The following is a 24852-nucleotide window of genomic DNA, read 5'->3' on the forward strand; positions in this document are numbered from 1 at the left end:
TAATAGTTGCTACTCAAAACCCAGATAATCATGGGGGGGCCAAAAAAAAAAAGTTTGATATATATATGTAACACTTTCAAGAGCACTGGAGATACCAGCAGCTCGCCAGCTCCCCTTTAGTACGTTGTTACAGCATAATTTGTGCTGGATAGAAAGAAAATACAAATTAATATTCTATCATTAATCTGTTTTCTCTATTTTTTTTGTTGAATGGGTGCATGTCTGTAAAATGAACATTAGACCTAGAAAATGGTTTAATTTGATAGAAATTGTTGAACACCTCTTTATTTTATTTTTTTCCCTTTTTTTTTCTTTTTAACTGTTCAACTTTCATATTATTTCAAGTGTAGTCAACATGTTTCCCAAATCAAGAGTTGTGCTGTTTTGTTTTGCGAAGCACTTCCTGGAGAAACAGGTTTTTCTACAAGCACAGTATTATTCATTGATGTGTATGTTTTCAAAATAATTTGCTACAATATATTCCCTGAAAATGTTGCTGTGAGCTACAGATAATTAGAAAGGCTGTTGTGAACTTTTCAACAAATACTGGAATCTAGCTGAGCCATTTTAGTTGACCCCAGTGTTTCTGTAAATCTTGAGTTCCCTGTGTTTCTTTGCATTTTCATTCTGTTGCTTTTACTTGCATTTTTATGCATCCAAGTGCTATCCTGTGAAATGTGTTTGAGGTCTTTTGCTTTTTGTGTGTGTCTCTTTTACAATCCAGCAATTGAGGCTATCATAGATACTGATATCAATACACTTGGTCAACTCATAGAAAGCTGTTTAGTACCTCATTTAGTAGCAGATTCTACATTTCGTCATAGAGGAACTCCCTCAGAAAATGTGTCTTTCAGGTCTTACAGGATCGATTTCTCATAGAATATAACAATTTACAACTATAAATCATTTGAAGTCCTTTATTTAGCTTTCTACATTGAGTACTTGAGAGCATGTATGCTGTTTTAATGAATAACTAAATTTATTTGTTTTGAAAAAATGTCACCACAACAGTACTTTCGTATTTTTCATGTACATGTAATTCTAATTTGACATAAATGACAATGCCCTAAATGAAGTTGACAGCAGTTACCCAAAAACATCAATTTTTGATACTATGTATAAAAATAAGCGATAAATTGTTGATTCTTCTACCATTATCGTTTTTCTTGTTTGTCTTGTATGTGTCAATTAAAACAACACACAAAAAAACAATTCTAACTTGACTTGTTGCTTCATACCATACCAGCTTTTTTTTACTGTTATGTTAATGAATTAATAAGTAAATACAACACAATAGGAATTGGTGTTAACACTACAGTACGTTTGCAGTATTTTACATCGTGATACAGCGCCTACTGATGGACAACATGCTAAAATGACTGTCACTGGAGGTGCTTGGGTTGCCAGATCCGAGACAGTCCTACTGTATAAATCAGCACATTATTGACACGTTGTTTAGATGCAATAAAGATGATAATGTGATCATTTAAATTTCTAAATTATTAATACAACATATTTATTCAGACCATCTTTACCAATACATTTGAACAGAGGTGAACGCTAGCGTAAAACCACTCCGACCTGGCATCCAATCAGGTCGGGACGTCAGTACTAGTCTGCGGCTGTGGGTAGCGACTGTTGCTAGCTTTTGTCCAAGGAAAGCTAAACACGGAACCGAGACGGTAATTGTGCGTCACTACAAGGAAGGTAAATAATAAAACCCCTTCGACAAACGGGAGCTACGATACGGAGTTATCTCGGTGAGTAACATCGTAATCATGTCGTGAAAAACAACGTTTCACGAAAAAGACTACTAAGCTAGCTAGCATATGCTATACATGTGATAGTTTGCTGGCTCAAAAATACCATTTGCACACTTCTGCATTAAATTAACAATTTTGATGACGTCTTGAGATATTGCATAGCACAAGTGAGCACAAGTCACCTCATTTGGAAATGGTTGCAATGTTTACATCGATGAAGATATTACACATACACATACTTTTTCTTAACAGCTGTGTTTTGTTTAGTTATCGTAGCAAATGGATGTCTAATTTTCAGCTGAAATCGAAATGATTCAACTGTTCATTTAACAACTTTAGTGTACAGTACAGAATGTGTGCTTGTGTTTGGTTTGCTCAGAAGGAAACACATTTGAGTAAGTTTAACACTAAATCACTGTCGCTGGCAGTCACACTGATGTTCTCTGAATTTCCAATCACTAAACTGTACCTTATGGCTTATATGTTCCAATGTGTTTTGTACTCTTAACTTATTGATGATATACTGTACAAATAATGTCTGTATACACTGATCAGGATTGTGGGGGTCATTCTTGCTTTTAATTAGTAGTTGAGGTTCAATGCCATCTTTGTGACTTGATTATTGAGACAAGTGGTCCCCACTCCCAGCCCTAGAATTCTCAACTCTGTCTGAAACCGCTGTCCTATTTTTACAACCCTGTAATGTTGTTATCTAGGCATACATCCTAACCCAAGCAGGAACTAGTGATTGAGCTAACCAGTTACTAAAATTACCTCCATTCCCGAAGCAGATGTTGAGCTGCAGGTTTTAATTCCTGCATAATTAAGAGATTGATCCCGAAGTAGTTTTCCATTGAAAAAAACTAAGGTGGAATTTACACACATTCTTTTATGTGACCCCTGTGGAATTAAAAATGAATTTTAAAAAATCCTACAAGAAATAATTATCTCAACTAGGCTCGAACTTTCACTATCATAAAACTCTACATAAACAAATACTCACTTGGTCCTGTCAGTAGCTCTCTGTGTGAAAGGTGCCGACATGATTGTTTGCTTGTTTGTTTTTTATTGATGGACAATCATTGGGGAATTGGGTGGGGGGGGGTTTACGGTGACCCATTAATTGAGGATAGCAGCTGTGTCAAAAGGAATAGCGAAACCCCGGAATGGGCATGGGAAAGAGAATCTGACACAGATTACAGCAGCATTGTTGTGTTAAAAGCAGTTGTGGCTGACAAGTATTTTTTCTTTTATGTATCACGGAAGACTTCAAAATATTCAAATCTCTTGTCTTTCGTCTATAACAAGTTGCGACAAAATAGAATGAAACTATGCACTTTCCATTTGTAAAGCGCCAATGTATTGTGAAGTGAGCTGTCGTGTTTTGTATGGAGAAGATTGTTTGTTCTGAATCCGTTCTTAATGTGCTTTGCTCTAATTGTGGCAGAACAAAAACAGAACGTAACCAAGAAGCAACTTGGCTGGGGAACAGGGAAACGGGCGTAAATGAAAACAAACCTGTCTTACCCATTTTACTAGGATAATAACACCAACCACTAGCCTATTTTGAGAACTCACCTCTAACTCACACAGTAGACTAAAAACTCTGCTGTCACACTGTCTCCAGAATTTTTTCCACAGACTTTTATTTAGTTTGGACAGCCGTGGGGTATTTCTTTAAATAAATAAATACATAAATAGTTTCAATATGTATTTAAATTTATTTAAAACAGCCACACAACTTTGCCTTTGGGGCTAACGACTATCATCTTTTGTCAAGTTGTCACACTGACTACGTTTACATTCAGTCAATATTCAGGTCAAGGTCAGAATTTCGGTTTCTGACACAATCAAGTTAACCCGTTTACATGCGTGGCAAACAAGAGTTACTCTTGTTTATATGGTCATTTGTGCTCTGTTGGAATATCCCATTTGGATCGCCTGTGAGGACAACATAATTACGTAAATAGACGTCATTTCCGCTTTTAACTTATTACGGTCAATAAAAGACATTATATTCATGTCGCTCACCACGCTAAATAAAGTAGTCGGCTTCCTCCTCGCTCCAAAAGTGTGGTTCTTTGCTGCGAGTGTCATGTTTGTTTACGCCAGCTTGAGTATTTCCGGTGAGTTACACGCCAGAAACACGGACTAAAATACTTGTGTATATATGTCTGCGTGTATAAACACAAACTGGCGTTTTTGCCGTAAAGACACAAAATAACGAGAAAAACGCAGCAGAGAAGTCAATGTATTTAAGCAAGGCTCCTTTAGCGAATGGGAAGGAGCTACACATGCAAGCCGTTACTACAAAGACTTAGATTCCTTGTGAATTAAAATAAGCCAAGAAGAAGAAAAGAAGACAAAGAAGAAAATAGAGAGCTATGCGCACAGCGAAAAACAATGCGCCGTGGTATATGATGTGTGCTTGTAAAATGCTTCCTAACACCTAATATACTGGAACGAGTGTTTGCGGCATTACTCAGCAACATATTCTCAATCATACACCTTATCAAGCTAAAAAGGATATTTGTATAGCAATACAATGTGGTAGGATACTGCAAGGAAAGGTTGTTTTTCATAACATGAGCCCGAACCACAGTTACTAGAGCTTAGCGGCTTCGGTCATTTTTTTTGTTTTCATTTGTCTCATTTTTCCTTTTGGACAATTAGAAAGACAATTTACAACATTCACTTTTCACATACAATACAAAGAAAAAGGGCTGACGGGATGAAGCTGAAGCTTCATTTCCCGTTCCCAGAATGCAATAGGACACAGATAATCAAAGTAGTAATTCGTCACATATCTAGTTATGTGGATTATCAAGCAATTGTGGAAGCATGTATGGGGGCTTTGTGTCTCAGTGGGTGTGTCCAAGTGTGCAACTTTGTCTTCTTTGGCGTGTATTAGGGAACCCACTGATGTGTATTTTATGACAGGAATGTCCTTGCCGCTGCCCAGAGGGAAATGATCTTGTAGTGGCCCAGAAGGTTGTTTTTCTTGCCAGAGTATTATGTTTTTGTATGTTGTTGTTACCAATTCAGCATATACTGTAGTAATCAAGGGACCAAGCAAGCCCTTACACAAAAACAAAAAAAAGGGAGCAATTAACATACCCTCAAAATGTTTAATTACCTCAACCTTTATAAATTGTTTAATACATTTTCCAATTGTGAAGCAATTCTTTGAAGATTATTTGATTTTGAAATTGTACCATTTAATGTGCATGTACATAACAATTTGGCTCTTCCCTGGCAGACAAAACTTGCCTCGCAGAGATCTACCACTTAAAGGCGCAGTGTATTATAAGTAACCACTAGATTTCGCTATAGCATAGAATGCAGCCAAAGCGCATGCAGTTAAACGCACGCACACTACAGTGGCTCAGAGAGACCACACTCCGCAAGACTACCACCAATTCTTATTTTGCGTGAGGAAACAATAACCTGTTTGTTAAGAACAATTAAAAATTTCTTGACAATGTTGAAACTCTTAGCCGAGTGGTTCAAGTGGCTTAAACTTGTGTAGCGCTTTTTCTTTACATTACTGGTTTGAATACCACTGTGATTGTGTAAATTTTACTAAGTGGACCATAGATGCGTTTTATGATTTCTGTTTCTGTAAAGCGCTTTGTGACAGCTATGGCTGTTTGAAAGCGCTATATAAATAAAGATGACTTGACTTGACGATGGTCACAGATGGATCTTGGAACCAATGATGTGTATCAGTCAGCCGAGCCAAGTGTGTCGACCTGCTCCCTCCTGCTCCACTCAGTGGATCATGTAAATATGGATTTTGTGTAGAAAATGGTATTTTGACATGGGTTTTCCTCACATTTTCAGAAAAAAAGTGTTAGCCAAGAAAAAAAAAATCAATATGGTGGCTACTGGCTACTGTCAATTTAGCCTATTAAGCCATTAAGGCCGGGAGCGCATGACCGCGTTTCTAGCGTTAGAGCCGGGAGCGCTCCAGCGCGCTTCTCCCTTTAAACCCAGGAGAGCGGATACGTCATTTTGTTTTGATTTGACCAATTCTTGGTATCTTAGCTGATGAAATGCATCAGAATATACACGAGAGGGTGACATGGGCCTCGTAGCATGTCCTGGAATTTTATTTGAGCATTTATGGCTGGCGCAGATTCGCGGGAGATATGAAATAAATGACGCGATTGACGACGGCGCGGGAGGAAATCGAATCAGTGTAACGAGTTGACAGTGACATAATGTTAAGAAATATGTTTATAGATATGAGGATGTGGAAAATTTTGACGGCTTTGTAATGGAATGGACGACGAATAATTACCACTCGATCACGCAAGGTTATACAACTGCGATCCAGTGCTGAAGGTAAATATGCCCGCAGATGCGACACAGTTGTTTGTTGATTTTTTAAAACAATTATTGAAGGTTTATAATAATAAACTTAGGTTTGTGTGGATGCCACAGGTGTAAGGTTTGAAATGTTTTTGGGAATTATGGTTCTATTTGCTTCAGGAGCTGAGATATATTGACATTGTTATTATTATTAATATTGTTCAATATTCAGGTTTTTGGGGGTGACTTTTAGGTTTTAGAGGCATGTTTTGGCAGGCGCTTTAGGCCTTAATGGGTAAAAATTCCTTGGAAATGTAATACGATGGCTTTTGCCTACCTTTTATCTGGAACTTGATTCACGGCTAGCTTCTAGCAACCAGCTGCTAACACTGGCAACAGGCCCTATATTGTACAATGTCAACATAATTTAGAGTTTTTGTTTTTGTTTTTGTTTTTTGATTTCTAAATGATATTGTATTGATGTTGGTGGCAACAGTTTGTGACGGCAAACAGTCTCCTACTGTCCAGGAACAACTTCAAAATAAAAACACACAAAAGCAGTGATGTCCATGTATTATTTGGTAAGATTTTTTTGAGCATATTGTGCTGTTTGGCTTCTTGCAACATGAGATATTTGTTTTGTTCTGCTCAAAAACAAATAAAATCAATCTAATAAAATCAATTTTATTTTGAAGTTGGCCATCTCACCACCTGGACATATGGACATAACGATTTCAAGCGTATGCTGTATGAATGAGAGATCTTGCATTGGAGAGATAGCAAATGTTCGCAGAACCAATAGCGCATAAACAAGCAATGGATTGGTACAATTAAAAAAAAGCAGCAAAGAGAATAGCTGTTAGCCAACGTGCATGGTTTCGTCGGCTAGCATTTGCGCTACTTGGCTACCATTAGACAAGGCTGCTTTATTTATATGGCACATTTCATCTCTCATCCACTTTCACAACTAGACTGTATCAGCAATATTTATTTTGATGCAGTAACAACAACAAAAACATATTTTTCCACTGCAGAGCAAAGTTGAAAAAAAAAATACATTAGTACTCAATTTAGTTGGGACAGCACCAATGAACAACCACTTTGAGGGATTGACCATCTGTTTTTGCTGGCATAATGTTAACAGCATTTTCTCATTTCCAATGTATTGTATTTTGGCCATGCCTCATTGCAGCCTGACTATTGTTTTCTCATTTCTTTCCAGATTTAAATAAAGAGAGGACATCGTTTATTGATGCCAACTCATCCGTCATCCCTTCTCCCGCCATCCTCGTATACTTTCCAGACAGATTATCTCCTCCTTTCTCAACATGGCATCTGTGTTCCTACTCTGGCGGTGTCACTGAACTCCACCTTTGCCTACCACCATGGAGAGAAAACGCAGAAAGAAATTATTATAGCTGCTCAGAACATTTTCATTATGGACTCACTTTTGGAGCTCTGGACCTGATATGCTGTTTGATTCCCCAGACCCTGATACAGGTTTTAGCTGCTCAAAACTGAAAAGTGCAACTGCAACGGATTTTCATTGGGATACTTAAAACACATGATTTCTGCAGTTTCACAACGCAAAATGCTCCTACTACCAGTGTGGATTTCCATACTCATGGGACTGCTTGCAGGCTTCCTGCCTTTGGTGGGGATGGAGCCATTGCTAGAGGGAAAATCTGGTTCTGGTCAAAGCCCTAACGTGGAGTCTCTGAACTCTAACTACTCCCATCTCACTCTCAAAGTCGAGTTCTCCTCTAAGGTGGTGGAACATGGTAAGAAATAATCATTTTCAAGCATGTTATGATTTCACCTGCGCTGTATATAGTAGGCAAGTCCTTATGAAAGTCGTGATGTGTAATTTCATTTTTATCCATTTTTGCGTTTTTAGCATATCGTTTTTAAGGCAAGGTTAACATGGAAATAATTCAGTTAAATTCCTGTTGGTGATAATAAGACAGTTCACTTTGATGTTTATTTTGTAACTGATATTGTGCTTAAAATGCTTGCTTTAATTGCGAATTCAGGATGAAAACCACCTAATGCATGCGTCCTAAAACAATCTCTCCACACTTTGCATCCAGAGTACATTGTGGCATTCACGGGGTATTTCTCAGCCAAAGCCCGAAGCCTATACATAAGCAGCGCCCTACGGAACACAAAGGATGGAGCATTGGAGTGGCACATTGTTCCCAGGGAGAACCCAGCTTCTGACTTCCCCAGTGATTTTGATGTGGTCCACATTCGACAAGCTTCGCCCAGCAGTCTGCTGACCTTGGAAGACCACCCCTACATCAAGAGGGTCACTCCACAACGCAAAGTGTTCCGTTCACTCAAATACATTCCTTGTAAGTCTGACTATACTGCGCTACTAGGTAGGACAATATCACATGCTAATGGAAAAAAATATTGGATAAAATGTCATATGAACAGTGGATTTCTGAAAACATGCCAAAATCTGTTTACCTGGTATACAATCCCTGTTTATTAAATCAGAGAATGCATTTTGCATTTAGTGTGAAAATAATAACAAACACAGTCCGATCTGGGTGTGTTGATTCTGGATGGTGAAAGTCTGTCTAAATATATTTGTCTGTTGGGGGATGGTAGCGGGACAGAGACCGTGTGTGTTTGCTTGCCCGCAGAGGCAGAAGGTGAGTTAGTGTTGTGGGGCTTGCCTGAACAGCGGGGTACGCCCTGTACTTGGCATTGGATAAAAGACATCAGCTCAGTCTGAGTTATTTTTTTTGTAAACTGTAGCGAAGTAAAACTAAAGTATTGACATTTGAAAATAAAAGTATTATAGTCAGTGGCTAATACTTAGGCAAAAATAATGAATTGGTGATTCCAGTGACAGTTATTTATTATTTGCGTCATTTAATGTAAAAAAGAAAAGAAAAGAAACGGGTACTATTAAGACTAAAACCAATAGTTGCAAACATTTGAATCAAGACTTACTTCTTTATCTGGTCTTATAATTTTTCAAAATTATTATTAATGTAATTTTTTTATTGTATTTATTTTATTTTTTTAAGGGGAGATGAGATTACTTCCAGAGATACAAAGATTCTGAATAAGCCCTTAATTATGATTGAAAAGAACCACCCAGGCATAAAACATCCCGGTGGAGCTGTGCTGATGTTTGCAAAATGACCTTGTGACGATTTGTTTTGATTATGATATTGACTTAAACATTGCTGATGACACCATTGTGAGAAACAAGAGATGACTCACATCACATGAATGCACAATTCAGCTGTTAGCCGCAGTCTGAACATGGGATTCAAGATAATACCAAGATAGAAATAAAACAATTATAATGATTATTTACCTGTGAACTAAATTATTGCCCAATTGTTGCATTTTATTTCCCCAGCAGCAGAAACCACTGCACCCTGTAACACCACTCACAGGATGCAAAAATGGCAGTCGTGGCAATCATCCCGACCTTTTCGGAGGACCAGTCTGTCACTGGCCTCAGGTTTTTGGCATTCAACTGGGCGCCACTCCAGTCGGCGCCTTCTGCGAGCCATCCCCCGCCATGTAGCTCAGATCCTGCAGGCAGATGTGCTGTGGCAGATGGGACACACTGGTAAGCCTCAACAGTTTTGAATTAGGAGAAGGGTGACTTTAACATGATGCGAAGTATCAAAATTCAAGGTACTGTAATTGGCATTAATGTCTGCGTGTGTACGTGTGTAGGTTCTGGTGTGAAGGTGGCCGTGTTTGATACTGGTCTGAGTGAGAAACACCCACATTTTAAAAATGTGAAGGAAAGGACCAACTGGACTAATGAGAAGACGCTAGATGATGGTGAGCAGTACATGTGTTGCTAGTAAACTATATTGTAAAGACTTGGAAGAAAAAAGGTTGAACCAGGCTTTTTATTTATTTGTTTATTATTTATTTGTCTATCTATTTATTTATCTATGTATTTATTTTCTTTCAGGCTTGGGTCATGGCACATTTGTAGCTGGAGTTATCGCGAGTATGCGAGAGTGTCAGGGCTTTGCTCCTGACTCAGAGCTGCACATCTTCAGAGTGTTCACAAACAATCAGGTATAGACCTTAAATTATTATGGTATACTGGTTAGTACATCAGCCTCCATCCGCACAGTTCTGAGGTTGTGGGTTCAAATCCAGGCTTTGGCCTTCCTGTGTGGACTGTGCATGCTTTCAGTGTGCCTTTGTTGTTGTTTTTTCTGGGTATTCCGGCTTTCTCTCACATTCCAAAACCATGATTGGTGGCTCAGTTGAAGCCTGTAAATTGTCCATAGGTGTGAATGTTAATGCAAATGGTTGTGTGTGTATATGGCCTGTGACTTGGCTGTCTGCTTGTTCAGGGTGCACCCTGCCTCTCACCCAAATTCAGCTGGGATAGGTTCCAGCACACTTTACTGAAGATGAGCGTTATGCATGGATGGATGGACAACAAATACTACTTTAAAAATACTAAAAAGGAATGTTTAACTGAATGTTAAACACTTCTAAATTATTGACATGTTCTTGTAGTTATATGCATGCTATTGTAATAATAATTCACCTTGCAGTAGATGCAGTAAGCTTTTTTTCTTTTTCTTTTTTTTACAACATAAAATCAGAGTACAAATCAATGTGTGTGATTCCCCCTTGTATCTTTTTACCATCCAGGTGTCATACACGTCATGGTTCCTTGATGCCTTCAACTATGCCATCTTGAAAAAGATTGATGTTCTCAACCTCAGCATTGGAGGCCCTGACTTCATGGATCACCCTTTTGTTGATAAGGTCAGACACTCACATAGTTGTTAATAAGTTGAAAACCGGCACCGTAATCTATCAGTGTTAAATATTTATGTCGGGTACACACACACTTCTGAGTTTGTCTTTATTCCTCAATGACAGAGGTTAACATATTTCAGAATCTAAATCATTTAAAACAAAAAAAATCACGATATGAACACATTATTGTTGCACAAGTTAATATAGGTAGATACAACTCTGTTATGTGTGTGTAGATTCTCGGTTTACAACAACTCAACTACAACTCAATTGCAAACATCCCCAGGGGACACACCTAGGCACATGTATAGGGAGACTACTGTGCATTTATAAAATTTTAAAGTAAACCGAAGAAGCCTTTTGGATTAAAGGTGCAATGTCGTCAACGAAGAAGAAAAGTCGATACTTTTTTCACTTGCATTTGTCGACCTTGCGGCTAATACAAAGGTGCGGCTTATCCATCAGATCACAAGGGGGCACACTATAAAGGAAGCGTAAGTGCGTCAGGCAGAGCAAAACAAACTAAGTGAGCCCAAATACAGTAGAGACAGAACAAGAGCGAGACAATTTGCGCCCTCATTATGGAACAGCAAGTAGCGGAAACCCAGTGCGGTAACATTAAAACACCTGCGGCTTACAGTCAGGTGCGGCTTACAGTATATGTGTAACAAACTCGAGTATTCCCCAAATTTAGCTAGCGCGGCTTATAGTCAGGTGCTCCTTATAGTCCAGAAATTACTGTACTTGATTCAGCCTTTGCCAATACCCTCTGTTATGGCATATATATATATATATTTTTTAAGAATTTCAGATTTTTTAATCAAAATACCTTCAATTCAAGTGTGGATCCTCGTAAAGAAACAAGCATCTTTCTCAACCCTTAAAAATGTGTTGTATGGTAATTTGTTTTATTCACAATAATTGTACCATAAGAAAATTATGTCATGTTAGGTTGTTTTTGGCGGTAACAGTTGGACAATTAAAACTTTCCCTCTTCCACTAAACTGAACGTCAATAATCAGTGTAAAGGGGACCCCTGGATACTCGCGGTTTAGCAGGCACAGATTCTCCAACAGCGTTTGCTGATTTCATTTAATTAAAAAACAAAACAAACGTATATTGTACAAAAACGCAAATAATTTTGGGTCATGATCAAAGAACTGTCAATCATTTTATTGCAAAAGTTCAACAGCATTGAAAGAAACTTTGCTGACAAAAAAAGATGCAAATTAACTGTCAAAAGATTTATTATATTCTATAATATTGATGAATGAATAAAATTGGGCTCCAGCAGGAAGGGCATGTGTTCTCATCCAGGGCAAAAGGACATGCGCTTGAGCACCACTAGGGGTCTGTGTGTGCATGTATTTAGGGAAGCTGTGGTAATAATTTGGGTATGGTGGTCAAATACATTTTCTAATTACTGTATGATTAGCCCCTCACACAGACGTATTTTTCTTTTTCACTCAAATTACTTGAATTGAATTGTTCAGTCAGACTGTATGTAAGTCAAAATTTTAACATGAGAAAACTTGATAATTGATCAAGTATGTCATCTTGTTTTCTGATCCATATTGTAGCGCTGAAAAGTACTGTCTGTAACCTTTGTTTTTCCTGTCTGTATTGTTTGTTGTGCAGGTGTGGGAGCTCACTGCCAATAAAGTGATTATGGTCTCTGCAATTGGCAACGATGGACCTCTGTATGGGTATGATAGTCACTGAATTGACGAAATCATCAGTTAACACACAGCTGTTTTTACTGGAAAAAAAACAACATTGTTTTTTTGTTATCGGTGGCACGCAGGCTGTTATTTTTGGACAATACCTCCTAACGACATACAGCATTTTAGCGAATATCCTAAATAACTAGGAACATAGCGCACAATACTCAAAACAGGGACATATAGTGAGACTAATTAAGAATGTTTGCTGGGCAGTCCTGCCAGCATGACATGTAAATAACATGGACGTCTTTTCGTTAGAACTCTCAACAACCCAGCAGACCAGATGGATGTAATTGGAGTTGGTGGAATAGACTTTGAAGACAACATTGCAAGGTTTTCATCTAGAGGCATGACTACCTGGGTGAGTTTGTGCAGGAGCACTGTTGCTTCCTTATAAATTTAGCATTAATTCAAAAGTGTGATGAAATAAATTTACTTCAAAGATTTTCACTTTGATCTGGAGTTAGTCAACCATGGTGTAAAAGTTCTTGAATGAAGGACATGCAGGTATGTGTACAGCACAGTACACCCATGATGCTACTTGAATCAGTTTGTGGCCAAAGCAGACGTCTTGCCTGTGATATGATTAAGATTTTGCTCTCCAGCCTTTTACTCCCCCTCTGTAGCTGATGTTTGATTAAAAGAAGGTGTCAGAGTGAAGACTGCTCTCATTGGCTCTCTAAATAGATTGCAACAGCATTTTTTATATTAAATTATTTTTTTAATTATAAATGTGCTTCCCTAAAAAAAAAATTCTGCTAATCCAATGCGAGAAAAAAAAAAATTAATTCAAAGTGACAAGTCTCTTGCAGTCTTTTGTCTTATATCTGACTCACATGTCTGTCTGTGCAGGAGCTGCCTGGGGGCTATGGCAGGGTGAAGCCCGATATTGTCACCTATGGTTCTGGTGTTCGGGGGTCGGGAATGAAGGAAGGATGCCGATCTCTGTCTGGCACCAGTGTTGCCTCTCCTGTGGTGGCTGGAGCTGTTACACTTCTGGCTAGGTGAAGATTAGGGATGAACTATCATATCTTTTTAATAATTGATTATACTATCAACTATTCAATCAAATAATCGGCCCCAATTTTTTATTTTTTTTTAAACATTTTCTTTCTTTCTTTTTTGGTAATCCAATCCACTATTGTTGAACGTGAGTTGAACAACTGAGGGGATGTAACTACTAGGGTTGGGCGGTATTTAAATTTTGACACCATTTTAACGTCTCCACATTTCACCAGGGTATCCGTTTTTTTAAGACTCTTATCTTGCGCTGATAACAGCCAATCTGTCAAGAAGTTAATGGTCACAGATCTGTTCACTGTGTGCTCCGGTTGCATTTGTAATAATCTTTTGGATGACGACGTGCATTTGAATGTCTCACTCCATGACAGCACGTCTTTAGCTGAAGTGTGTAGCTGACGTGCATGCGCTCCTTTTACGCCGTGGAGCCCAGCTCAGATAGCATTACGTAGAATACATTGTTCCCCGCGGACGCGCACAAACTTCTACTGTCCTCCACACTTACAAACTGTTTCTCGGTTTACTGGACTCTTTTAATGGCCCCGCTGCGGGCGCACATTCGACATGTGCAGTCCTCATGTATGTACTTCTCTACACATGTACACTTCTGTGAAGACTTCTGGGAAGTCTTCTACTTATTGCTGCACTTCTTATTTATTTAATTTTAATTTTATCTCTTTCTATTCTGTTGTTTTCTCTTTACTGTAAACTGCAGCTAGACGGAGTCCAGGAAAAAGTTCCCCACGGGGAAATCGTATCGTATCGTATCGTATCGTATCGTATAAGCACGCAGCCTCCACCCCCTAGAGGAAAATTGTGTCACTGATAAGTGATCGTGAGAGTAGATACCTTTTATGTCACTCAAGGTATGTAAAAATGAAATACAGAAAATGGTATAAAAAACAAGAACCAAAATAATGTGCTGTGTAATGGGCAACGAGTGAAGTTGGTGTAGGACAGATAGGTGTGATGTGATTTCCGTGAGAGGATCTTTTGGGAATGCAAACAGCAGAGTGTTGGACCAATTTATCTTTACGGATGGATTTGTTCATTAAACCAGTTAGAAGTGAGTTGCAGTAATGAGCTGCTGTGCGGTGTAAGTCTGTAGCTTACCACTCAATTTAAAATAGGAGCATATCACTTTATCCTTCCTATTTCCTCCTCCTTGATTTTAATGCCTCGAATCTGACACCACATTAGTCACGTGCCTTTCCTCTGTCCACCAGCACTGTGCTGAATCGAGAGTTGGTGAACCCAGCCTCCATGAAACAGGCTCTGATCGCGTCAGCCCGCAGGCTGCCGGGAGTCAACATGTTCGAGCAGGGCCATGGGAAACTGGACCTGATCAGAGCTTACCAGATCCTCAACAGCTACAGACCTCAGGCCAGGTAAGGCCTGTCTCATCAAGTGACCAACTTAAAGGCCTGAAAACAAACTTCTGAATGATGAATGTGTTGTGTGTTTTAATGTATTCCTAACATACCTGTCAATGTCTAGTGCAAAAGGAGATTCTGCTCCCACTATCGCTTGTGAGAAATCATACGGACGCTAGTCATCCTTTTAATTGTTGAAGAGCAATCTAAACATTCTATCAACTTTGGCACTGTGGCTCAGGAAAGTCTGTTTTAAGCACATTTAGCTTATTGTGGCAGCTGTAGAAATGATTCACAGTGGTGATGTGTATAAGCCTTATGCTATTGATGTTACAGTAGAGATAACTCACATTTAGCAGTTTCACTACGTTTTGCCATTAACTCCTTAAATAATTGCTGAAAACATAATTCCAATGTGGCATTTTCCATTTTTTTTTGCCAAATTTGCACATGCCTACTGTGACCCTATTAATGTATTCATTCTTGTAGCTTTGGAACGTTATTTTCACATCTGTTCTTAATTACAATTCCACACTAATGTACACTCCAAGAGTTCAAGGATTGTGCATCATATTCACATTTGTTGTATCATAATTTACTGCGCTACTGGTCTCTTTAAAGTGCGTGGCAATTCACCGTATCATTTGCACAGCTGTCGTTGTTCGGTACTAAAGCACTAATGGTATCCTATTCCTGACGTTGCTTAACAACTCTTTGGACACGTGCTACGTCCCAATTTTTCATTTCGTTACAGTTGCTTGTTGCAGTAATACTAGTGTAGCGCAAACTACCAGACACAAATAAAGATGATTCGGATGTTGCCAACGCAAACCTTAATTTAGGTTTTCTATAAATCTATACTATAATAACAAACCATCACAAATTACTCAAATTGAAAAGGGATACATGTTGTGTTTAATACATATCTTTCCTATAGTATTCAAATACATGATCTAGAATTGTCTTCCATGTGCCATGGTGCATGACATCACAGGAAAATTATCTAGAACTAGAATGTTCGGTGGCTGATCAGCCGTGGTGTCAGACTGGAAGTCCACAAGTTTACTTTATTAATGAGAAAAAGTAGGCTTCTTGGCGCTACCATGCGTCACAATTGCGCGTACACGTTCACGGCATCAAATACACTGAAGGCTAAATGAAAAAGTGCTGCATAGGTAAAACAAAAACAAGGAGGTGCCACCTCGTGGCGCGTTGCCATACTGTGGATTGTTACAAACTTTAACTGAAAACTTTGGTAATATTGGGAAAAAAAACATTCAATTCCATCAAAAATATGTGTCGCTTCTGCTGTCAGTCTTTCTCCCAGCTACATTGACCTGACTGAGTGTCCATACATGTGGCCTTACTGCTCTCAGCCTATCTACTATGGAGGAATGCCCACCATTGTGAATGTCACAATTCTTAATGGCATGGGTGTCACTGGCAGGATTTTGGACAAGGTAAACATAGTTTTCAATCAAACTTTCACATAATCCCTTCTGCTCATCTTGTAGCTCTGTGTAATTATTAGATGATGACAAGCACATTGTACCTGACCTGGTTTTACTTCATGATGATGCCTCTAAATGTGTCTGCCCCTCATTCAGCCTATTTGGCAGCCCTACCTTCCTCAAAACGGGGACCATATTGATGTGGCCGTCTCATACTCGCCGGTGTTGTGGCCATGGGCCGGCTACCTGGCTGTCTCCATATCTGTTGCCAAGAAAGCTGCATCCTGGGAAGGGATTGCCCAAGGCCATATAATGGTGACGGTGGCATCACCTGCAGAGAATGATGTGAGTCAATGTAGCCACACTTGTTGTTTTTGCCATTGCAGAGTTGCACTAATATCTACCCATCACAATTGTTAGTCGGAAGTGCAAGGGGAACTGACCTCCACAGTGAAGCTACCTATTAAGGTGAAGATCGTTCCGACTCCTCCACGCAGCAAAAGGGTGTTGTGGGACCAGTACCACAACCTGCGTTACCCACCTGGCTACTTTCCACGTGATAACCTCCGCATGAAAAATGACCCTCTTGACTGGTATGTGTGTGTTAATTGTCTTGACTAAAGGTCTGCTACCTCTCACAAGTCTGATTTTACTCAATAAGACAACCCAGTACAATGCTTTTGTTTCCCATCAATTGTGTTCCTAGGAATGGTGACCACATTCACACCAATTTCCGTGACATGTACCAGCACCTGAGAAGCATGGGGTACTTTGTTGAAGTGTTGGGCGCTCCTATCACCTGCTTTGATGCCAGCCAATATGGTAGGAATATAGATGAACATCATACCTACAGTACTATATCATACTTTAATTCCCACTAAGAAACGGACAACATGAGCAAAATCATTTTGACATTGTTTTCAGTGTGCAAAGAAAGGAGCCCGGTGTATGTATCATGGAGTGGGTCACTCTGAACATTGCAAAACATTGTGCACATTTACACGTCGCACAAGCAGATGTAGCAGTTTTGGAAACTTTTGAATCGAGAGGGATGACAAATAGTTTGTCGAGCGTAAGAAAGCTGTGTGGGCTGCAGTGTTTAATTCTTCGACAATATATTTATGGATCAGCCAAGCCATCCAGTTCGATGTCTCGTTTTATAATGCTAAATTGTTAATTTTTGAAATGTTAACATTGATTTGACAAAAGGGACAAAGAAGCACTTATTTTGAAATTATCTGGAAAGAAAAAAATACTGCATGTATTTCTGTGTTCCTGATGATCCTGAGGGAGAAAAACTTGCTGCACAAAAAGTTTGAAAAAAACAAATCCCAAAAATACAGAACAAAGTTTGTTTTGAATAATGTTGTTGACATTGCTTGCTTATGAAAAAAATGTAAGCGAAGGGAATAAAAAATGTTTTTTAAAAATTAAAGGACCAGCCGAACCTACGGGGACAAGCTAGGCAAACATTCAACACCAATTGCTCCTCTATTTATATCCAGCAACTGCACAATCTTCAGATCACTTCCCAATTGGTTATATTGTAACCTTGTAAGGTTGATAATAAATGTTGAAATGGTTTTGAAATGTTGACATACTTTCAAAAGTGTATTGCTTAAATATTTGCTACAGCGTTAGAGAAATAGGAGAGACAAACAATGTGTGCTCATTGACTTTTTGACCAGGCACATTGCTGATGGTGGACAGCGAGGAGGAGTATTTCCCTGAAGAGATCACCAAGCTGAGGAGGGATGTTGACAATGGGCTTTCACTCATTATTTTCAGCGACTGGTACAACACTTCTGTCATGAGGAAGGTCAAATTCTATGATGAAAACACCAGGTACCCTTTACTTTTTACTGCTGTCCACAACTATAACATAGTTGATGTTCCAGTGAATATACAGTAAATGGGTCCTTTCAACAGTGTATTGTGACAGTTGACTAATTATACAGCATTCACCTCACAACAAAATAAGCTATGCTTTGTAAACTTTTTAATCTATGCAAAATGTACCACTTTGTTAGATTCAACGTCTCCTCGTTGTACCATTCTAATACACCCAAGCCTTTCTGGCATTAAAAGGGATTACATAACGTTAAAAATGGACTTCGCAGCTTTGAAGGGATATTCTGATTAAGCCAGTTTTACATGAATGCCATTGACTTATTCAAGGGCTGCTCGTTTACGAACGGGTTTTCTGGCCATTTTAACCATACTTGGCGTTATTGTGAATCTGATTTATTATTAGGAAAAATACAATGCTGTTGTTTTAATGTGATCAATTACCTGAAATGAACTCACATGGCTCTGGTGGTGCAAGGAATTCCTAGACAAGGCCCAGAAACTGCCCTGCAGTCTCGTCGGGGGAGAAAAGTATCTATAATGGAATTCCTTCGCCCTGGTTCTTGTAATTTTTGTAGGTGATGTTGTATCCAAATGAAATTCCATTACTCCAAACTTGTCTTTGAGTATTTAATACAACAAATAGGAATTACAGTGCTCAGCACAAATGAGTACTCCCCAAAAGGTTTGTAAGAACACCTTTAGTTTCCTTTCAGAATTAAGTTTTTTTTTTAATGGGATAGTATACTACAAAATACTCCCGCAAATGTGGGCCATTGATTGCTTGCAAACAAGATTTGCTAATTAGTACACGCAGACAAAAGGTAGTTTTCTTAACAAATTTGTGAATGTCACACAAATAAGTAGACCACGAGAAAAAGACTGACAATTTGTTAACTCCAGGCCTAGCAGACATTGCAGACATGCAGTTGCTATCCATAAAAGTAATCGAGGTAATAGAAAATACTAGATGTAGTAGTTTTTGCTGCGGGATGCATTAATGTTTTACATTACTTAATTTGATTTAACGGAAGATCTATGCATTCTGTTATCAAGTTCCTTACGTTCATGTTGTGAGTTAAGCGCATATTCTACAGAAAGCATTTAGTCAAAATTTGGGAAATGGTTCTTATGTTCATTGAGATAATGAATAACATCTTTACATTTTTACTGTACAAACACTATGGTCGAGTAAAAACATCAGCACCGGGTCATACGTCCGTCTCTCGTGAGAGCAGGAAGTCTTGCACCCCCCCCCCCACCCTTGTGAGCTATTGGGTAATAAATCAATGACAGTCCTTCCTTCCCAGGAAGAGGTGTCCATCATAAAATGTACGTGGCCTAATATGATTGCATTGCTATTCAGTGTCATCAGTGTTATCAAAACAGCTGCTGCGTGTGCGTGGGAGCAGCAGCATAAGAATGTCTTATCGTGCAAATTGCAGTTTAACACTGAATGAGGTGTCATATTTTGTCAATCAAAAAATGAACATGCATATCAATGTGTAACACTTTAATTAAGTTATAAGTTTGTACAATTTTAAATGGTTACTTGTACAATAAACCTAGGAAGTCACAATGGACCAATACTGGTAAGCTAATTTTAGAACAGGCCCGCTCATCGTTCATGTGGTACAATCATTTTTTTTCAAAATCTTGTTCTTCCACTTAAGGTTCTTTTAGTAATTTTAGTAAGTTACTTATTTCCTCACTTTGCTTTTAAATGTCTTTAGTTATTTTGTTGTGAATGTTGTACTTTTAATCATGCAAAGCACATTGTGTGTGAAATGCACTATATAAATAAAGCCGCCTTCTTGCCTTGCCTTCATGTCTAATGGTGCCCACGGAAGTAGTGTACAGTATGTCAATTTCTTGTCTTTCTCTTGTGTCGCTTGTAGGCAATGGTGGATGCCAGACACAGGGGGCGCTAACGTGCCGGCGCTGAATGACCTGATTTCAGTGTGGGGGATGGCTTTCAGTGATGGGCTGTACGAGGGCGACTTCACTCTGGCAGATCATGACAGTAATAAACACACACATACTTTTCTGTTTAGCTCTACTCCGCTGTCCATCTGTCATGTTTTTGTATATATAAATAAATGAAAAAAAGAAAAAATAATATAATGTTGTCTCTCTTGCTAGTGTACTATGCCTCAGGCTGCAGCATAGCTCGTTTCCCAGAAGATGGAATTGTAATTGCCAAGAACCTAAAGGACCAAGGTACGTATTTGTGCAGCTGTCACAATTTAACCAGGCTGTCTATCTGTGAAGATCTTATGTTTATGTGTGTTTTGTTTTTGTTTTCAAAGGTCTAGAAGTGTTAAAACAGGAGACCGCAGTGGTGGAGAGGGTTCCCATCCTCGGGCTCTACCAGACACCATCTGATGGGGGAGGACGTATTGCTCTATACGGTGACTCAAACTGTATAGATGACAGCCACAGACAAAAAGGTAACTTTTGTCTGCTTTCTATCGTAACTTTTACTTGCATTTATTTTTTAACAACAACCTTTGCTAATCCACAGTCGTCTCTTTTTGTTTGTGTCTATTTTTGCATGTCGTTCTCTCAGATTGTTTCTGGCTATTAGACGCTTTACTTCAGTACACATCCTACAGTATGACACCTCCCAGCCTAAGCCACTCCCACAGTAGGATGGCACCTCCCACAGGGATTGGGCACCCAATGCCACAGAGATTAGAGGGTAAGCAGTGGAAATGCACTATTTATCTTTTTTTTTTTTCTGTAGAAGAAAGACAAATATTTTAGTAAGAATTATTTTTTTTAAAGATGGTAATGTTTGTTTCTTGTTCCTTTTGACAGGTAACCATCTCTATCGCTATTCAAAAGTTCTGGAAGCTCATCTTGGAGACCCAAAGCCTCGCCCCCTACCAGCCTGTCCACATCTCTCTTGGGCTAAGCCTCAGCCCCTCAATGAGACAGCACCCAGGTGGGACTGACAACACTCTAGTCACATTAATCTGCACAGTAAAGTTACACATTCAGTCATCCGCAAGCCTCTTTGTATAAATATTATAAGACAGGAACATATGGATGTAATGGTCCATGTTCCACTGAATGCATGTTACCTTTCAATTCAGCAAATGTCACAAATCCATTGATGGAGTGTCATTATTCTGCACGGTGCTAACATTTAGAACAGGTTTGAGTGTAGATTATTATTTTTTTTAATCCTGTGTGTGTGCCCTTCACTTTACATTCAGTAACCTATGGAAGCAACAGAAGCTTCTTTCCGTGGATCTGGACAAGGTGGCACTGCCAAATGTGAGGCCTTACCGTCCCCAGGTCCGACCTCTCTCTCCCGGAGAGAGTGGGGCCTGGGACATCCCTGGAGGTGAACAACATTTCTGTTTTTGATAGCTGGGTTTTTAATTGTCTGAAAGAAGTGCTGTATAAAATAAAATACATGTAGGTCCTTTATGAATCAAAAATTTTGGGGCTTACAAATAAAATGGTTGTAGGTATTAAAAGCACTCTTGGAAACCCTTTAGTTGTACTTCTGAAAGTATAATGTAATTATATAATTGGAACATGGCTCGTCAACCTTTTTGGGAATGTGCCAGTGTACTTCAGGGATGGTGCCGCAATTGGATATGGCTGAAAAATTTAGCACGATATGAGTATACCCAATTTAGCAACATGGAAGCGGAATTGTATTGACTGTGGATTTCATCTGATGACATTCAGAAGAACAAGGCGTAGAAATGAAAAATGTCTGAAAGTTCATGATGCAAATAAATATGTTTTGCATTTGCTTCATGAACTACATGCAATATTTATTTATTTTTACTCCTGCAGATGGTGCTCTTGATTTAAAGATAAAGGCTAGCGCAATGGAAATTGATTACATTTCCACTGCATCTTAAATCAAAAGCGCAATCTAGAGGAGTAAAAAAATATTGCAAGTGGTTCATGCAGCTGCATTTTCCCATCACTATTTAATAGCAGTCGATATTATTATTATTATTATTATTATTATTGGTAGTAGTAGTACAGTAATTTCTGGACTATAAGGCGCACCTGACTATAGGCCGTGCTAGCTAAATTTAAGGAATATTCGAGTTTGTTACACATGTAAGCCGCAGGTGTTTTAATGTTACCACACCGGTTCCCGCAACTTCCTTTTCCATAATAAGGGCGCAAATTGTCTCACTCTCGTTCTGTCTCTCCTACTTTATTTGGCCTCGCTTTTGGGTTTGTTTTGCTCTGCCTGACACTCTTGCGCTTCCTTTATAGTGCGCCCCATCGTGATCTGATGGATAAGCCGCACCTTTGTATTAGCCGTAGGGTCGAATGGAAGTGAAAAAAGTAGCGGCTTATAGTCCAGAAATTACTGCAGTACAGTAGTATCATCTTCCATCCATCCATCCATCTTTACCTATTTAAAATAAGAACAAACAATACATTGATTTAAGACAAAATAAACACAACTATGCAGAGAAAATATTATTATTACTATTCAAAATATCTGGTAGTAAACTAATTTTCCAAGGATTTACAATATTTTTGTGTACATTGAAATGAAGTTTAATGTTCAATGTTGTTTACATCCATGCCTCTCAAGCAGCGGCGCCGTAAAGTTACATTAACATTCGTTCGTTGTTCATACTCTGTGGGCGTAGCAAACTAATACTTGGAGTGCATGCGTTACAGTTTGACCAACCATTTTAGGTCTACAAGTCTGGACAAGCCCAGCGACCCTTGTGAGGATAAACGGTTAAGAAAATGGATGGATGGATGGAAGTCTGGACACGCTTGAAATTAGCTTCTGTATTTCAGTTATATTTATAGTACAGTGGAACCCTGCATACCTGTGATGACACTCGCAGATCCACCTATTCATGTATTATTTTTCAATATTTATGTATGTTTTTTTAATTAATTTTTTTTAAAGATTAAGATTGCAGTTGTTGGGGGAAACCCCTATTTTTTGCCTCTGCATAATTTCATTAGTTGTTGTTTTTATAGCATTTTTGCAGTAAAATAACTCTAAAACTTCCATGTCCACAGGAATAATGCCTGGTCGTTACAACCAAGAAGTTGGCCAGACCATCCCAGTGTTTGCCTTCTTGGGAGCGATGGTCGTTCTGTCCTTTTTCGTGGTCCAACTCACAAAGGCCAAGGGCAAACCCAAGCGCAGGAAACCCCGCATCAAACGCCCCACATACTTGCAGCAGACAACAAGTGGGAAAAATCCCACAGTTTGACCAATTTGGACACGTGGTTGAACTGCTGGGCGTGCCTCCATAATGTGTACATTGCTTAAGGAACAATAACCTTGAACGTATGGAGCACAACAGGAGTCAAATGGCGTCTTGAGGAAGACAAGTTTGCCAATTGGAGCCTTTACTATATAATTTGTGTATAACAAGTGTCTTGAATGCGACAAACAGTTTTTATGCCAATTGTCCTTTCAAGCTGTCAATGTGCGTTTGTGGTATCATGGACTGTTCATGCAACACAACTGGGTTTTCTTATGGATAGCCATTTTAACTTTTTCCTCTTTGTTTGAGATTATTTTACCAAATTTAAATGTTTGACTTTTTATATTTATTAAATTTGTTTGTACCCTAACACACACACATGCATGAACATGCACAGACTGTCCGAAGAAATGTATGCACCTCATGCATACAGAAAAATTCCCATGTCAGAACTATTTGAAAGTCATGGTATACACCTGTTTCTATACTTTTTTTCCCCTTTTGTTTTTAAACTTTGTACAATGATCTCTGTTTGGATATATACAGTACTATTGATCTCCTCAAAAACAACAGTAAGAGGCTTGTTCAAATATACTTACTTCAGCAGTAAATGAAAATAAAAAAGCATAATGAAACATACTCTGTACAATTTGGTCAGCAACTGGCAGAAATTTTATTAGAATATTTCGGATATTCACAGAGGTTACCACAATACTTGATTGCATGATTGAGAAGGAATATTTCCATTTCTTGCCGCTAGCTGATCAGAATCTGGATTGATTCATGTCATGAGTCACTCAGGGATTTAGTATTGGTTATTAGCTCAAATCAGTGATGCAGCTTGATTTTATCAGAGGTGATGTGCAGCAGGTCTGAGCCCTGACTGCTTTTGCAAGCCTAATAGGCCAGGTCAGCCTGTGAATTTGTCACCCGTCCACAATGGCCAACTAATCTCCCCCAGGAACCTTGGGAAAGTGGGAAATGACTCGGAGGCCAGCTAGCTGTTCTAACAAGATTTGGGAAAGCTGGTGGCGACTGGAGGTCACATGCCCTTTTCGCTCCAAGGTTCCCAGATGCCAGAATGTTCCTGTCGAACCAATCAGGTCAACAGGCAGTTGAAAGAGACACCATGGCGACATATTGAACCTTTCTCCCCACAAACCCTTCCATGTCTCCTCCATTATATGTCCCAGCAGGCTTTACTGCTCACATTAGTCCATGTCCGCAAGAAGGCTGACCAAACATCAAAACTCCAGCTGCCCCATGAAAGATTAAAAAATGTGTCATGTGCTCAAGTAGATATTTAAATTGTGACCTTACTTGGATCTCGACTTTAATACCTGCGACCCGTGACCACTTAAGCCATTTAG

The 24852-nt window shown here is 39.0% G+C and overlaps 1 protein-coding gene across 2 annotated transcripts; it reads left to right on the plus strand.

Annotated features, from left to right (window-relative positions):
- The first annotated feature begins 1604 nt into the window (after positions 1 to 1604).
- On the plus strand, positions 1605 to 24121 carry mbtps1 (membrane-bound transcription factor peptidase, site 1). Of its 2 annotated transcripts, none has more exons than XM_077567084.1 (23): positions 1605 to 1760; positions 7300 to 7858; positions 8168 to 8431; positions 9460 to 9675; positions 9786 to 9896; positions 10033 to 10142; positions 10734 to 10850; positions 12483 to 12550; positions 12827 to 12929; positions 13421 to 13572; positions 14815 to 14976; positions 16277 to 16421; positions 16569 to 16757; positions 16833 to 17005; positions 17119 to 17234; positions 18101 to 18257; positions 20159 to 20283; positions 20403 to 20480; positions 20570 to 20710; positions 20830 to 20961; positions 21081 to 21207; positions 21482 to 21612; positions 23289 to 24121. In XM_077567084.1, exons 2-23 carry the CDS (start codon positions 7642 to 7644, stop codon positions 23483 to 23485), a joined length of 3231 nt encoding a protein of 1076 aa, XP_077423210.1. In that variant the 5' UTR covers positions 1605 to 1760; positions 7300 to 7641; the 3' UTR covers positions 23486 to 24121. The 2 variants fall into 2 exon arrangements, with proteins under 2 accessions (XP_077423210.1, XP_077423211.1); XM_077567085.1 differs by having other exon boundaries at positions 9463 to 9675.
- Positions 24122 to 24852: the final 731 nt, after the last annotated feature.

The sequence above is a fragment of the Vanacampus margaritifer genome, chromosome 6 (genome assembly GCF_051991255.1).
Source record: "Vanacampus margaritifer isolate UIUO_Vmar chromosome 6, RoL_Vmar_1.0, whole genome shotgun sequence".
NCBI lineage: Eukaryota > Metazoa > Chordata > Actinopteri > Syngnathiformes > Syngnathidae > Vanacampus > Vanacampus margaritifer.